Source organism: Callionymus lyra, chromosome 1, assembly GCF_982586985.1.
Source record: "Callionymus lyra chromosome 1, fCalLyr1.hap1.1, whole genome shotgun sequence".
NCBI classification, from domain to species: Eukaryota; Metazoa; Chordata; class Actinopteri; order Syngnathiformes; family Callionymidae; genus Callionymus; species Callionymus lyra.
This window is the reverse complement of record NC_141818.1, coordinates 40131537-40147841: the sequence shown is the minus strand read 5'-3', so window position 1 is coordinate 40147841 and position 16305 is coordinate 40131537. Positions and strand designations below refer to the sequence as shown.

The window sequence follows — 16305 nt, the reverse complement described above, 5'->3', positions numbered from 1 at the left end:
TGATATATTCAGCTCATGATATGATTCAATATGATATATTCAACTCATGATACGATTCAATATGATATATTCAGCTCATGATATAATTCAATATGATATATTCAGCTCATGATACTATTCAATATGATATATTCAGCTCATGATACGATTCAATACGATATATTCAGCTCATGATACGATTCAATATGATATATTCAGCTCATGATACGATTTAATATGATATATTCAACTCATGATACGATTCAATATGATATATTCAGCTCATGATATAATTCAATATGATATATTCAGCTCCTGATACAATTCAATACGATATATTTCAGCTCATGATAGAATTCAATATGATATATTCAGCTCATGATATAATTCAATGTGATATAATCAGCTCATGATATAATTCAATATGATATATTCAGCTCATGATACGATTCAATATGATATATTCAGCTCATGATACGATTCAATATGATATATTCAGTTCATGATACAATTCAATATGATATATTCAGTTCATGATACAATTCAATAAGATATATTCAGTTCATGATACAATTCAATATGATATATTCAGCTCATGATACAATTCAATAAGATATATTCAGCTCATGATACAATTAAATATGATATATTCAGCTCATGATAAAATTCAATACGATATATTAAGCTCATGATACAGTTAAATATGATATATTCAGCTCATGATACAATTCAATATAATATATTCAACTCATGATACGATTCAATATGATATATTCAGTTCATGATACAATTCAATATGATATATTCAGCTCATGATACAATTCAATATGATATATTCAGCTCATGATACAATTCAATATGATATATTCAGCTCATGATACAATTCAATATGATATATTCAGCTCATGATACAATTCAATATGATATATTCAGCTCATGATACGATTCAATATGATATATTCAGCTCATGATACAATTCAATACGATATATTCAGCTCATGATATAATTCAATATGATATATTCAGCTCATGATATAATTCAATATGATATATTCAGCTCATGATACGATTCAATATGATATATTCAGCTCATGATACGATTCAATATGATATATTCAGTTCATGATAAAATTAAATGCGATATATTCAGCTCATGATACAATTCAATAAGATATATTCAGCTCATGATACAATTCAATATGATATATTCAGCTCATGATACAATTCAATATGATATATTCAGCTCATGATAAAATTCAATATAATATATTCAACTCATGATACAATTCAATAAGATATATTCAGCTCATGATAAAATTCAATACGATATATTCAGCTCATGATAAAATTCAATACGATATATTCAGCTCATGATACAGTTAAATATGATATATTCAGCTCATGATACAATTCAATATAATATATTCAACTCATGATACAATTCAATACGATATTCAGCTCATGATACAATTCAATATAATATATTCAGCTCATGATATGATTCAATATAATATATTCAACTCATGATATGATTCAATATGATATATTCAGCTCATGATACGATTCAATATGATATATTCAGCTCATGATACGATTCAATATGATATATTCAGCTCATGATACAGTTAAATATGATATATTCAGCTCATGATATAATTCAATATAATATATTCAACTCATGATACAATTCAATATGATATATTCAGCTCATGATATGATTCAATATAATATATTCAGCTCATGATATGATTCAATATAATATATTCAACTCATGATATGATTCAATAAGATATATTCAGCTCATGATACAATTCAATATAATATATTCAACTCATGATATGATTCAATATGATATATTCAGCTCATGATAGAATTCAATACGATATTCAGCTCATGATATGATTCAATATAATATATTCAACTCATGATATGATTCAATATGATATATTCAACTCATGATACGATTCAATATAAAATATTCAGCTCATGAAAGAATTCAATACGATATATTCAGCTCATGATACGATTCAATATAATATATTCAGCTCATGATAGAATTTAATATGATATATTCAGCTCATGATACGATTTGAAGTTATTGAGATTGTTTTGAACAAAATAGTTTTTCTTTTACTTTTAAGAATTATTGATTGGTAAATGTACTAAACTTTGGACTGTGGGAGGAAACAGGAGAGCCGGGAGTAAACCCACGCAACACGGGGAGAACATACAAGCTCCACAGGACCTGAAGACTAGGAAGCCTCAAGCAATTTTGAATCTTAAGACCTTTTTTTTTTAAATCAGGAGGTCAAGTGCACCTTTTATTTTACAATTCAACATGTTACAATAAAAGTGGGAAAACAAACAGAATGCATCAGGTACCAAGCTTGATTTGATTTGGTTTCCACCTTGAAGTAAACATTGTTCAACATAAATCATTACGGAGCACAACAGTACAGGTGAATCTAAAATATTAAATCATTTAACAATTTTATGAGTTATAAAAGTCGCAATTACAACCTTAAGTAACAGAGTAATTTGCAGCCGTAACATGGAGGGAATAAAAATCTTCCATTAACACCTAAATGCAAGGAAAGGTTTTTTGAATTTACCTTCCTTATTGACGCTTTCACTTCATTAGAAGAAACCGAAGGACGGTCCGAAGAGGTGCACTTGACCTCCTGATTCGTCCCCACTTTTTGAAGCAATTCTGCAGTGATGAAGAAAATATGTTATTTGACATTGTGTATAAAAGTAAAGAGGCTGGAGGAGTGACAAAAATAGCTGTACTTGACGATTATTTCACTTAAAATTAAGAGAACTGCATATGTCCAGAAAGCTATTATGACAGAAAGAAAAACTCTCCCGTTTCATAAATATTTCCTGGTCACATGTTTGTGGTTCAGAATATAAAAAGGGAAATGGCAACACGATGCTGAAAATCTCCAGCCAAAAGAGAAACTTTTCTCCGGGGAAGTTAAACAAACCAAGAGAAACCACTTGAACCCCATGTGGAACACAGCCCCAGGCTGCACTGCTTTGTAGTCCACGGTGTTCTCCCAACGGACAACTTATCGCTACAGAATAACACACAGCTTTGCTCTGAAAACATCACCAGTGACCTTGGCAAATATATAATTTTGTTTTCATAACCATGTGCTCGAAGGTTTGACACACAGACATTCAGATGTGAACACTCAATCGATTCTCAAATCAATTTAACTTCTATTATTTATTTGAAGTAAATGCTATAACATGACAATAGATTTGTCCAACATTTAACAGGAATGGATATTTTATTTTTGCACTTTGCAAAAGAGGAATACTGAGTAGAAAGTCGCGGCAAGACACGTCATAACTAGTCAAAGAAAAGTCATGAGGAAATATTTTAATGAACCACCGACGGTGGTGACGATTTAAAACAAGGCTATTTATATAAATGACCAAATAAACAAATTAAGAATAGAAAACAAAGATTTATTTTTGTTGGACTGGAACACGTATTCATGGGTCTATTAGCATATTAACAAATAGAATTAAGATAACTTTTTGCCGGGTTTGCAATATCTTGTTGAAAAATCCTATATAATGTTGGGTAAAAAAAATGAAATTGAAACAATGCTGCAGTAATTGTTGTGAAAAAATAAGAGACAAGATAATCCGTATATAAAGGCTTACAGGGGTAAACAAGATACAAAAAAATGAAAACACATGTCCATTGGCAGAATTAGTATGTCGTCCTTTAACCCCACCAGCTCCACTCCCTAGAGGACAGAAACCAATTTGAAGAAATTTCGAAGGAAACATTCATTATTGAACTTGTTAATTAAGGCGAGCGTGGCGGTCGCTGACAAAGGTTGCAGATTGAATTGGAGACATCTGCTTTTTTAACGTTGGTAAGGCGAGACGCTGACAAGATGAACACGGCTTGATCTCCCAATCAATGTGAGAGGTGTTGATCAAGTCTTAATTGAGTTGTCTGCTGCAATCCAATGAGGCTTGTCTCGTTCATTCTGCAGGCCCACGCAAATGGGTCAAAGTTAAAGGCGCAGCTTAGCTCCCGCCATCAGCGGTGAAGGTAAAGTCAGACGCTGCTGCTCATTTTTTGGTTTAAACGCATCACTCGAAGAAAACAATGCTTTTTTTCGGGCTAAATTCATCACATGAGCTCTTAATAATGAGTCAAAATGTATTTAATAGATCAAAACTGTCCAATTGTGAAACGTTTTTCTTAGTCATTGTTGATATCAGTGATAGGATGCTCCATCCCAGGTGTGTGAGGGAGAGGTACCACAGGTCCTTCCTCCCTGCTGCCATCAGACTCCACAACAAGAACACACCAAGATAATTATTTAACTGCACCTTTCTTGTTATTTTTGTAAATATGATTGTGTATATATAATATAGTGCAGATTTATTTTCTATTCTATTTAGATCTTTTTTTCTTTTTACTATTTTATTTCTGGGTGTTTTATTTTTTGGTATTTTGCTCTTGCTGTTGTTGAACCGAATTTCCCCTTGCGGGACAAATAAAGGTTTCTGATTCGGATTTCTGATGATATAATTCTACACTTTATTTTTTACCAAGAAAAGGACAATAGCAGAACTATTAACACTTTCAATACAATATATATCTTCGACATTATTATTTGCAAAGGTATATTCACGATATATTGAATTTATAAGACTACAAATGAAATGATGTTTATTTTAGAATCATTGAAATAAGAATATCAAACTCTCTGTGTTAAATATAATGGTTACGTTCTCTAAATTTTTAATTTGTTCTAGTTTTTTATATATAAAAACAAACGCAACATTCAAAGATACACATTATTGAATTAAATTATTCTATAAAAACAAATTCATCCATTTAAATAAAAATGAATGAATTCAATTATATATTTTTTAAATCATATAATGATTAACAGCCCGCCACAACAATAAATAAATAATTTAAAAGGTTTCAACATTCGCGGAGCCATTTTGAAAACACCAGAAAACAAGTTGTTAACCATATACAAATTGGAAAGCATGAATTCAGAAGGTAAATCTAACCTTTGTATTCATCCGAGAGAACCATGTGGAGCTCTTTGACAGTAGCGCGATCCATTGCCGACTGAACACGTAACACGTCCACTTCCTCTTCCAAACTCACCCTGGTGGAAAAAAAAATGGTTTTATTGATATTAAAACAGGATATTCAACAACACACCTGACTATTCCAAACACCCCTGACTAATGGGTTCACCTTATTAAAAAAAAAAAAAAGGGATAATAAAAGTAACGCTTCTTAATTCATCTGAAAAATCAAAGTGACAAGCAGGATGAAAACCCAACCCTGGGTGTGTGTTGTGTATAACAGTCAAACAGACTCCAATGTGTGCCCAATTACCACTCCGCAATTAGCTTGATTCCTGCTAAAGGCTAATTATATGGAGCCACGCTGAAGACTTTACACTTTCAAGTTATTATTAGGACATCAATGGGAGTCTACCGAGGATGCACACGGGGGTCCGCCGGGACCGGCACACCTGAAAAAAAAAAACGCACCTCATTTCCCTCCCCTCTGCTCTGCAGAGTCAAGGTGAAACATGCGGAAACAAGCTCCCGATCCTGTACCGTCATCGTTCCCGAGCCAACCCCCGTTACAGCCACGCTTTCCAGAATGACTGCAAGCCCCCCCGCCACACCATCTGTGACAAACCTCTTGCCATTATTGTGAACTATCGCCAGCATTAATGCAATTAAGGAACACATTCCCACCAATTGTATTCTGCTGTGTCAAACAAGAGAAGTGGTTTTCCAAACACACTCCAAGAAAATGACCCGAAGGAAAGTTATTGCCGCGGCCGAGAGAGAAAGTAATTAGCCGTTTAGCCTCGCAAGTGCAGAGGAGTCGGTGCGAGATCTCTCCTGGAGAGCCGACCACAGCTCAAATAAGTACACAAATGACGCTCCCCCGGGAGGCCCGGCCCGGGAGCAGATGGATATGTGTCGCTCCTCTATAGATTTCCAAGTCGATGAGGCACCAGCTCTGCTTTTGTGTGTCCGGGGCTTCGGTAATGGGTGCGAGGGAGATGAAACATGAAGTATGCGGAAGCTCATGTTTCTCCTTTATTCATCTTTGAATGCCGATAATATTGATGCTAAAACAGCATTCATATGCAAAACGGTCAACTATGACGGACACGTTTCCTAGAGATTCGATTACAGACGGTGTTTACCGGCAGACAAAGTCACACGTCGGGAGGGACGTTTGGCAGCCATTAAATATTCTTTAACGTCAATTTCATCAAAATGTAACCCGTCTGCTGTCAGGTTAATGGAGTCGAATACTCGTCAAACCTTAAAAGCTCAAAAGTGGATGATGCAATATCACACAACTTCTTTATGACATGAGTCAAATGAAAAAGAAAACAAATAATAAAATGAACTGAAAACTGAAAACATTTTATTTCGTTGAAGTTCCCGATTTTTGGTTGAATTAAATAAAGATTTAGATTGAAATTCTGTATGAGACAACTCTTGTTCTTGCTTGTTTTCAGCTCATCTTAAAAAAAGACAACCCTGGTCTATATAAATGCATTTAAACAGAAAGTCTGCACATATGTATCATTACTGCACGTAAAAGAAAAATACAATTGCCACGTACTCTTGATGGGCACGTATTTTTTGTGATATCGTTATAATATGATATTTAGATTCAAAATCAAACAAGATACATTAAGCGTTTGATTTGCTTTTGAAAACTAAAGTTGGCATTTCTTATTTTAAAAATAAATGGCAATAACATATTGAAACCACACTATAGATTCTTGGTGCTCTGAAGCTTGCGATACAAGTTCCTGGTGTAAAGCAGTTATTCATTTACCAAATAATTAATGAAGGAGAAAACCCTTAGTTGTAAAAAGACATGCATAAAACATTGTGTTTGTGTTAGCAAACATGTCCCTCCTCCGACTAAGCCCTGGTCCAGGGGGCAAAAAAAGATGCTCATTACTTATAATACCTTTTAGCAAAATCAAGATGAAACGAAAAGACGCGAAAAAAAAAAAGCTGAAACTTTATTAAACATAATTAGATTCAATGTCGCTTATTGGACGTTTCAAGTCTGTAATGGTCACTTTCTGTGTTTATTTAGTGCTGCAGCGCAAATGATCTCAAAGGCTCTTTCCCTGGTAATCGCTGTTTAATTTATGCTTTGATGTCGTCTTGTGTTCAGCATAGAGTCCTAAGACTAAGGGAGGACTGCCTGTGTTTATTCTGTTTAAAGGAGCCTAAGTAACGCCAGCCTTTTTTTTTTTAAAGCAACAATTAATAAGCACGGACGGAAAATGGAGATAGACTCATAATGAGGGGGATAAAATGATCCCACTGTGGATTTTATAGCCCTTCATAGAATGTCATACCACATGTCGAAGTTCAATAAACGAAAATTGTAATTTCAAAATTAATTATCCGAAAATCTTGATCTTGTACTGTCCTGTTTAAAAAATATCTATTGATGATACAGGAACAAAGCCATACTTTTAAATTAACAAAACGTAAATAAATAAAAATATTAATAGTAAGTAAGTAAGTAATTTTTATTTGTATAGCGCTTTTCCAGACCAGGGTCACAAAGCGCTTAAACAATCAAAACAATATTCAATAAAATATATACTTTAAAGATCAAGATAAAACTGATAAAACACAACAGGAGTTCCAGAAAATCAAGGAATATATATATATATATATATATATATATATATATATATGCGACATTAAGTATATTCCTCCTACAGAATTTGTTCCAGTTGTCATAGGTGTAGAAACAAACTTATACTATACTAAATACAAAATGTACAATTTTTTTTTTTTTTTCTTAAATCATAATGCACACCAAGACCAGTTATATCTTATGTTTTGAGTTTTTACATTTTGATGCAGGAATACTTCTTTAAACAAGAAACTTTATTGAACTCCATTGGCCCCAGAATCACATATGTATCTACTTTTTTGTAAATAATAGAGAGGATTGTCAGAAATTGCTGTCATTTCTACGCCTTTGATCCCAATTTGACTTATTTGATTTAGTGTTTACCTTTAGTGTTTTGTGGCCATTTGTGCGTCTTAACTGTGTATTTGTGTGAAAATATCCATTGCATCTGTTCCACTCCCACTCTATAATCAAAGCTTTAGAAATGATAACATTAAATGTGATCTTTAGCTCTTGCTCAGTCCGCAATGATTAAAAAAAGTAGATATCAGCATTTAATGAAGTCGCAAGTTCAAGGTCCCTGACCTACACAAAAACCAGCCAATAATTGATCAGCCAGTCATTGCTATGCCTCCATCAAGAGTTAACATATTTTAACACACATTTATCTTTAAAACCAGAATCCGAGAAACACATTTCACCATGAAAATGACCTAAAAGTACTTTTAACTCATCCATTTGAACGTGCTCAAAAGAATAGGAGAATCACACCGGAAAGCATATGAGCTGCAAACAGACAGGTTAAGTGACCCTGTTCCTGCTGAAAGAAGACATGGAAGGTGAAGAGGCTGGTGTGTGTGTGTGTGTGTGTGTGTGTGTGTGATAATGTTCTTTTAACACTGTAGGGACCATTTCCAGGAGTTATTCGAGCAATAACCGTTGCGCCAAGTGTTCATTTGGGCAACAAGGCAATGTTTTACAAGCAAGACTTTTTGGAAAGGTGATGGGGCGCATCTGTGCACCGTCTCCTGACGGCGAGCGAGGGAAGAACGGAAACAAATGGGGAGGATCACACTGAGAGTCGGGCGAGAATCGCGGGCACTAAAGCATCGTGAAACGTCTCAATATGTGCCTGAATTGTTCCACTGCTATGACTTAATTTGTCGTTAGTTAATAAGTACAGACATAACCTTCATCCACAGATCATGGTGAACACGAGACGATGGAGCTGCTCGACATATTTTTAAGGATGGTTTAAGGAGATACTTCTTTATCCAAACATTTGTTGGGATGTTTTAGAGAGCGGCTCGTGTTCGCATGCCTTAACAAGAAGGAGCTGCAGTTGATTCAGAACTCTGCAGCGAGAATTCTGAGCCGCTCTAGTAGAAGAACTCACATTTCTCCGATCCTTAAAACTCTTCACTGGCTTCCAGTTTCTTTCAGGATCAACTTTTAAATTCTGGTTCTTACTTTCAGATCTATTCATGGTCAGACTCCTCCTTACATTACAGTGATCTGATCCAGCCTTACATCCCAGCTCGGGCTCTGAGGTCTGTGGATCAGAATCTACTGATGGTTACACGCACACGGTTCAGGACCAGAGGAGAGAAATCCTTCCAGACTGTTGCTCCTAAGCTTTGGAACGATCTTCCTCTCCCTCTGTGTTTGATGATCTACTGACTCCTTCAAGAAACATCTTAAGACGTTTTTATTTGTTCAGGCTTTTCCTTGATTTTCTGGAACTCCTGTTGTGTTATCAGTTTAACTTGCCCTTTAAAGTATATACTTTATTGAATATTGTTTTGATTGTTTAAGCGCTTTGTGACCCTGGTCTGGAAAAGCGCTATATAAATAAAAATTACTTACTTACATGCCGTGGCTACTCTTACGCCATCTCTTTTTTTTTTTTTTTAAATCAAATGAGACCTTTAAAGGCCTCAGACAAGTTTAATCTGCACTCATCACCAGGAGCAAAGAGGGAACATGGGGTTGAACCCAGTCCTAAAAGCGAGGGGGGAGGGGGGGTTGTCAGGTGCACATGAAGAGGATCAACCCCTAAAGCCCACGGGACAGAGAGGCTTGCACCGCCCGGAGGAAGGCTCGCCAGTGTTCCATTCCTATCCCCTCGCAGGTCAGTTCGACGAGCCATACGCGCTCGCATTAGTCTGCTTGTGCCCCCACACAACACTCCCCGAGCCCCCTTCAACGCTCCTCCCAGCATCATCTGTGGCCGGGCACGACGGGCAGGCAGACTGGTAGGCGAACGGACATCCCTTAACAGGCAGCATTGGCGGTATGAGGGCGGCTAGCTTGTAATTAGCTCGGACAGCTCGGGCTCGGAGAGATGCAGTCAAGCTATATCGTAATGAGCTCAACTGGGATTAGGAGGACAGGGCAGGGGTGAACGTCGGAGGGGGCAGTGGGCAAGGACCAGAATTCAAGAGTCAACCTACAGCATGATCGCGGGGAGGAGGGTGGGGCGGGGGTGGGGGGAGTACAAAGGCAACCGGGAGGACAAGGAGCGAGAGGGGAAAACACGAGTACAAAGACACAAGATAGGAGGGGGGGAAAAAGTTCAGAAAGGTGAAGGTTATGGAAGTTGGGGAGACAAAAACCTTGGCTTTAGGCCACTCTTTGTGTGAAGCCGTGGAAAGGTTGGTGCCGTGGTTCGCTCGCAAAAAAACCTTTCGTCAGATCTAACGAAACAATAGTTTCACGTATACCTTTAGCAGTGATTGGCATTATGGCTCATTATTGTCTCAAACCTGCAGCCCGTAGGATTTTCTCGGTGGCCCTTTATTTGATTGGTAAATAAATATAGATCATCTTGTTCAGAGGTGTTTTTACTCGTACTGAGAAATAAAAAGATCAAATCTTTCACAAACAATCAAAAGCATATTTTTCGGACTGTTGCAATATCAATGAACAGGTGTATTTTCATACAAAAAGAGGCTCAATATCCCTTATGTTGTCCATAAGAGGCCAAAATAGATGTGTTTGAGTTATCCCTTGTATTGTCCCCAGGTCAAGGTTAAAAAATACTTGCAGTGGTGGTCGTTCCCTTTGACCCAGAGACAACACAAGGGATACCGGAAACACATTTGTTCTCAGGCCACAGACCCAGATATAACACAATGGCTAAATACAGTGCTACTTCATTGAATACAACACCTTTATAATGCTTTGTAAGAGATCTTGAAAGATTTCTCATGTACCACATGAAATCATGTTAGTAAATACAACTAGATAATACATAAGACGCAGCTGATTATAAAGCAGAGTGCCTGTTTTCTGAGAAAATTACATTTTAAGTACATGGTGTTTGAATGATGATTTCCAAATACTTTCCCTGTAAATATAAATAATAAGAACATGTACATTATCAAGCTTTTAAACAAAAACTGGTAAATATTAAAGATTAAATAAAGATTATTTTAGGTTGATAAATATTTGTCTTACTTTTCCAGGATGAGCTTGCGGTTGAGATCTCTTAGGTAAGTCAGTTCATTCCACACAGAATCACTGTCCTCTTGTCTCAGCTGCCACGGTTGTGCCGGCTTCATTTTACCACCCGTCCTGAAAACAATACAGGGGGAGAAAAAAATAAAGAAATCTCAGAGCCTTCACACGTCAAAAAAAAAAAAAACATGCAAAAAAAAAGGAAAGCATGTTCAAATGAGTGTCACTAGACATTATCTAGGTGCCTTAAGTCAAGTCATAGGAGCTGAAGTCTCAAGTACTATCTTGTTATCCAGGCCCCATTACTATTCAAATGAGCAGCCTTTACTTTGACACTGTTGCCTCATGCACACATGCATGTGCTCCTAAAGCCCAAGGCGGTGACCATGTTGCAATCCTCTGTGAATAATGGTACGGCAAATGTAAATAACACAGCTCACTTATGAATTGTTAATGACAGCGTCCTGAACAGCGCTATTAATCATGCAAACTTCACAAAATTTATGAACCCATTTTCTTTATCGGATATTAGAAATTTATAAATATTGCGATATGTTGCGATATTCTTTTCCATGATACTGTATAGGTATTCGACAGCACTGTTATGATTTTATTTTCTTGCCATTCGAATTTTTATGTTTTCCAGTAGTTGTAACTTATAGTTAAATTAAGTGTGTGATTAAAAAAGAAATCTTCAATATTGATTTAAATTTCCAAAGAACATACTGTATATAAGGTAAGGTAAAACTTTATTGATTGAAATTGTTTAAATATATTATATATATACTGTATATATATATATATAATATATATATATTTACGCCATGTTGACTTTTGTGTCAAAATCAAAGTTCTAGTCTCTAGATGGCAGAAGTAATTATGTACTCAAAAGCTATGAGAACTTTAAAATCCTGCGAGATACCCGCGATGACTGAGGACGAGAGGATACAGTCGACTCCAGCAGCTTTTAAAGTTTATGTTTGGACATATTTTCGTTTTCTAAACAAATGAAAGCAGTAACATCATGTGGTCTGTAAATTATGCAACACTAGAGGAAAGTAGTTGAGCCATACTACGAAAAAAATCCTTGTACCTACAGTATGGCGATACATCGTTATGTATCGTTGGCCCTGTATCGTGATACGCATCACAAGAGTCTTGCCAATACTCACAGCTACTTCCCATAATTGTGAACTTAAATTTAAAGGGTTGTTGTTTGGTTGAAACACACAGTTAATCATATTATTAATTTATACTTCCTAGACTTCTAAAATATTTCCCCCCTGTCTGATCAAGTATGATATACTTGCTTTACTGTGTACATTCATGATACTTATTAAACAAAAGGTAATGGGTTCGAGTCCCATCGATGAAACCCATGTAAGTTTCTCTTCATAAAGGACAGGTAGTTAAACCCAAAAACTCCAACAAAAAATGCTGTTTTTTATTAAACAATCCAACAACGTGGATGTTTGGCAGTATATATTTAAGTGTATCCTTGTGGTATTTGTTGAATATATTGAAAGTCTAACGCGTCTTTAAAGAGACTCTTGTCACATGAATTTATACATTATGTTTTACTCTAAAAAGCACAAAGGCCCTTTTTAAAGCGTGTATTAATTCAAGAACTGTACTCACAGCGTTATTTCTATTTCTCCTATGTGCGTGTTTTTTATGTACTATATCATTTACATTTAATGTATTTTAGTAAGCTATATGAAGCCAGAGAAAAGCTTCATATACTATCATTTGTTTACAGTTGGCCTAAAGGCTATTGAACATTAGGCCATAAGAGAGCCATCTTAGCGCCCCAGTGCTCCTTTCCCGCTGGAATCCTTGTTTCCATTATTAAGCAGGAGGAAACGCGGAGAACTTTTCCACTCGGCTCCGGCTAATTGCTCTGATTCAGAGGGAATCTGTTTATGGGCGCAACTTTGATCAGAGTACAGATGCTTTAATAACCTTTAATTTTATTTGCTTACCCCATCATCCACAGTAAGATTAAAAAACTTTTCCCCGCCTTAATGCAAATTCATGCTGGCGATTTTAACCTTCTTCTTCTTCACGCCTTTTACAAGGAAGCTGGGCGGGTTTGACTAACAAAGATCTTACACAGGAAGAGAAGAAGCTGAAGATCAGTCTATCAATTACCAGATTGTTTCGCTATGAAACGCTCTGCATAATACCGGAGAGAGAGAAAATCCATACACGTTTTCATTTTAGCGTTGCATCCCCAGGATCTTCCCTAAAAAGGCAACAGCACAGCATGGGAACTACAGGGGGATATCAGACAAGAAATGCAATGAGACTCGAGCCTTTCCCCAACAGACTTGTTAGGGCCGAGATCTCCGAGCACTAATGTGAACATTTAGTCATTTTACTGTCTTTGCCTGGTTGCAGGTGGGGCTCGATGCTAAGTGACTGCCAGTGCCACATCACTGCCTTGTACTGTGAGGGGTCTAGCATTTAGGGGCAAAAAACCATTTTAATCAATCTCTGAAGGCACTTATAAGCATCAACTCACTCCGTCTGCTATAAAAATGGTAATTGATAATGAAGCAATTTAGAAGGGCTGATTAAGAGGTATTTCTCGACACCAACGGCAAAGTATTTTGTGGCGGATTGCTAAAAATCGGGCACACATTACATGTTGACTCCCTTAGAGTACCCTCTTGCTAACATGGTCCGTGTTCCCACTGCCTCAGACACATGCTGTTGAGCCACGCTGAGCTGACATGAGCCGAGTCGAGCCCGGCGCCGATCGCGCTCCCTCGCTTTCTCCACTTTCACACGGGCTCACATTGCACCAGTGTTTTCTTTAATTAACCCGGTGAGAAAACAGCTGACGAGGTCAACACTCCCGTGCAGCCACCAGCCATATGTATTTGTACTCGCATCATGCTGCAGTCTCATCGAGGGGAGCAGACAATTAAAAAAAAAACAAGCAGAGGAAAAAACAAAAAAAACAAAAGAATGTTTGGCAAAAGAGGTGAAAATACAGAATTAGTAAGCTCAGATGTAATTAATTACCTCAGACAAGACGCACAGACTGCAGAAAATATGGAAGTAGCGTCGGAAAGGTCACGCGTATTTATCTGTATCATAGGTTTGAAGCTTCAGCCATCTCCCAATCTAACCCTGCAAGGATTGGGCGTTGAAGCCACACCCATTTAGTTGAGGCTGCTAATGCGTGCTCGCATGTCTGTGTCAGGCTGGAAATGTTTTTTTTTTAATAATCATAATAATCATTTAAATGTACGATTTTCCTGGCACTTTGAACATAGACAGCCTGTTGTCAGCCAGCTTCAAGTGGACACTCACTGGACTGGAGCTTTTTACACTCCCGCATTAATCTATTAACCATTTATCTGAAGGATTAAATTAATTTGGATTGATTTTAAAGGATGCCATTTGTAAGTCCTTGTGACCAGGTGCTCCAGCAAAACCAAGAAAACTATCGGATTCTTTGTTTATACCGTCATTGCCCAGGTTCTTCCTGGGATTTCCATTAAAGCCTGTACATAGTTTTTGAACCTCAGAACTTTTTTTGTCGATAGTCTTTCAGTCTGTAAATTCTGTAACACCGGAGTCAAGTACTCGGACATTACTACAAATATATTGCAAAAATATATTGCGTCATCGCCCGTGTATCTTGATACTTTTTTGCCAGATTCTTGCATAAGCAAGGGGAAGTTCCTCTTCAACATTTTAAAATATATATTTTTAAGCCAATTAATCTATTTGTCCACGTCATAAATCCATCATTTCAGAGAAAAGTGTGTTATTGTTATTGGACTCTTAATATTGCCTTTCACAAAGATGCAATATATAAATATATATATATATATATATATATATCTTTTTTCAAATACATGTGCTCCTTGGCAAAGGAATGCACTGGTTCTAGTTATTTATATGTTTTAATAAAGCTATTAAACACAAGGCGATACTGAAGGAAATGTGTAGTACAGATATGACACAAATACATTTAAATGAAAGTCTACTTACTTTGTTGTTTTCTGGAGCTCTTTAAGCTGCTCTTGAACTCTCCTGAAGTCATTTTTAAAGAGCGACATTCGCTCTCCACGTCTGTCGTGAGCCCTCTTGAGTTCTTCGTTTTCCTTCGTCTATAAAGACAAATTAAAGGTCACTTATTGGACACCAACAAAGTAACCCATAATAAGTTGGTGACATACATGTAAATGAAAATAAACAAACAGTTTATAGATCAAATATTCTCATTGTAGTGACCATAAGGGAAAAGACGCTGCGATATGTGGACAAACGGAGGTGGGAAAACAGAAGAAAGACAAGGGGGAAAAAAAAGAGCAAATAAGGAAACGTTAAAGAAGAGAGTAACTGAAGCAGAGGGGTGAGTGAAAGGAAGAGCACAGGACAGGTTTCTGCATGAGTAGCCAGGGCTTGGAGAGTTGTTGGGGCTTTCAAAAGGGGAAGAAGCTTGTTTATTGCTGATATGACACGGCTGCCCTGCAGAGAGGGAAATGTGAGCCCTCGGCCCTGTTATTATTAACAAGGACAAAGAGACGAGGCAGAGCACACAAACACACAGTGAACGACGGCTTGAAAGGTGCGCACACACACGCACACACACACACACCTAAAGAACATTCACTGCCATTGTGACAAGAATGGATTTTCTCTTGTGTGGATTATTCAAGAAGGACATCTGTAAAACATCTTTGCTCCCCATCAAGAACCCGCCTCCCTCTCCGGGCCCGCTTTAACGACCGGGGTGAGACCGGGTCAGTGTTAACCGGGTTGATGTCAAAGTTTGTGGGGGGTCTGGGTGAGACAAATAAAAGTAGGGATGGAAGGAAGGAAGTGGCAGGGCATTAGCCACATCATAGATTCCCAGGCTGCTTTGACAGCTTCCCCCGGGTTCGCGCAGCTTCTGGATATCAGGCCACAGACCCTTGCCCGCCGATCAATACACGCTCAGGCAGCAACTGTGGAAGTTTTCAAGCTGAAAAATAATTACACAGCAACAGCAGCTGTTTACTTGAAAGTGTTCGGGGAAAAATAAAATGACCACTATTAAAAGAAATGTTGTTTCTGGTGTCCAAAGCTAAGGTCAATAATTGAATAAAACAATTGGGATCGCTCATCCTCGGAAAGGTTTTTCTTTCCCTCGGTTTGTTTCTTTG

The 16305-nt window shown here is 37.0% G+C and overlaps 1 protein-coding gene across 1 annotated transcript in view; it reads right to left on the bottom strand.

Moving 5' to 3' along the window:
• cntln (centlein, centrosomal protein) overlaps positions 1-16305 on the bottom strand; it is a 93829-nt gene that overhangs the window by 52026 nt on the left and 25498 nt on the right. The window contains exons 12-15 of the mRNA XM_087807385.1: positions 15149-15267; positions 11141-11257; positions 5038-5138; positions 2592-2689 (exon numbers count right to left, since the gene is read on the bottom strand). Of these exons, the coding sequence (XP_087663511.1) occupies positions 2592-2689; positions 5038-5138; positions 11141-11257; positions 15149-15267 (435 nt within the window). The remainder of the gene's footprint in view (positions 1-2591; positions 2690-5037; positions 5139-11140; positions 11258-15148; positions 15268-16305) is intronic.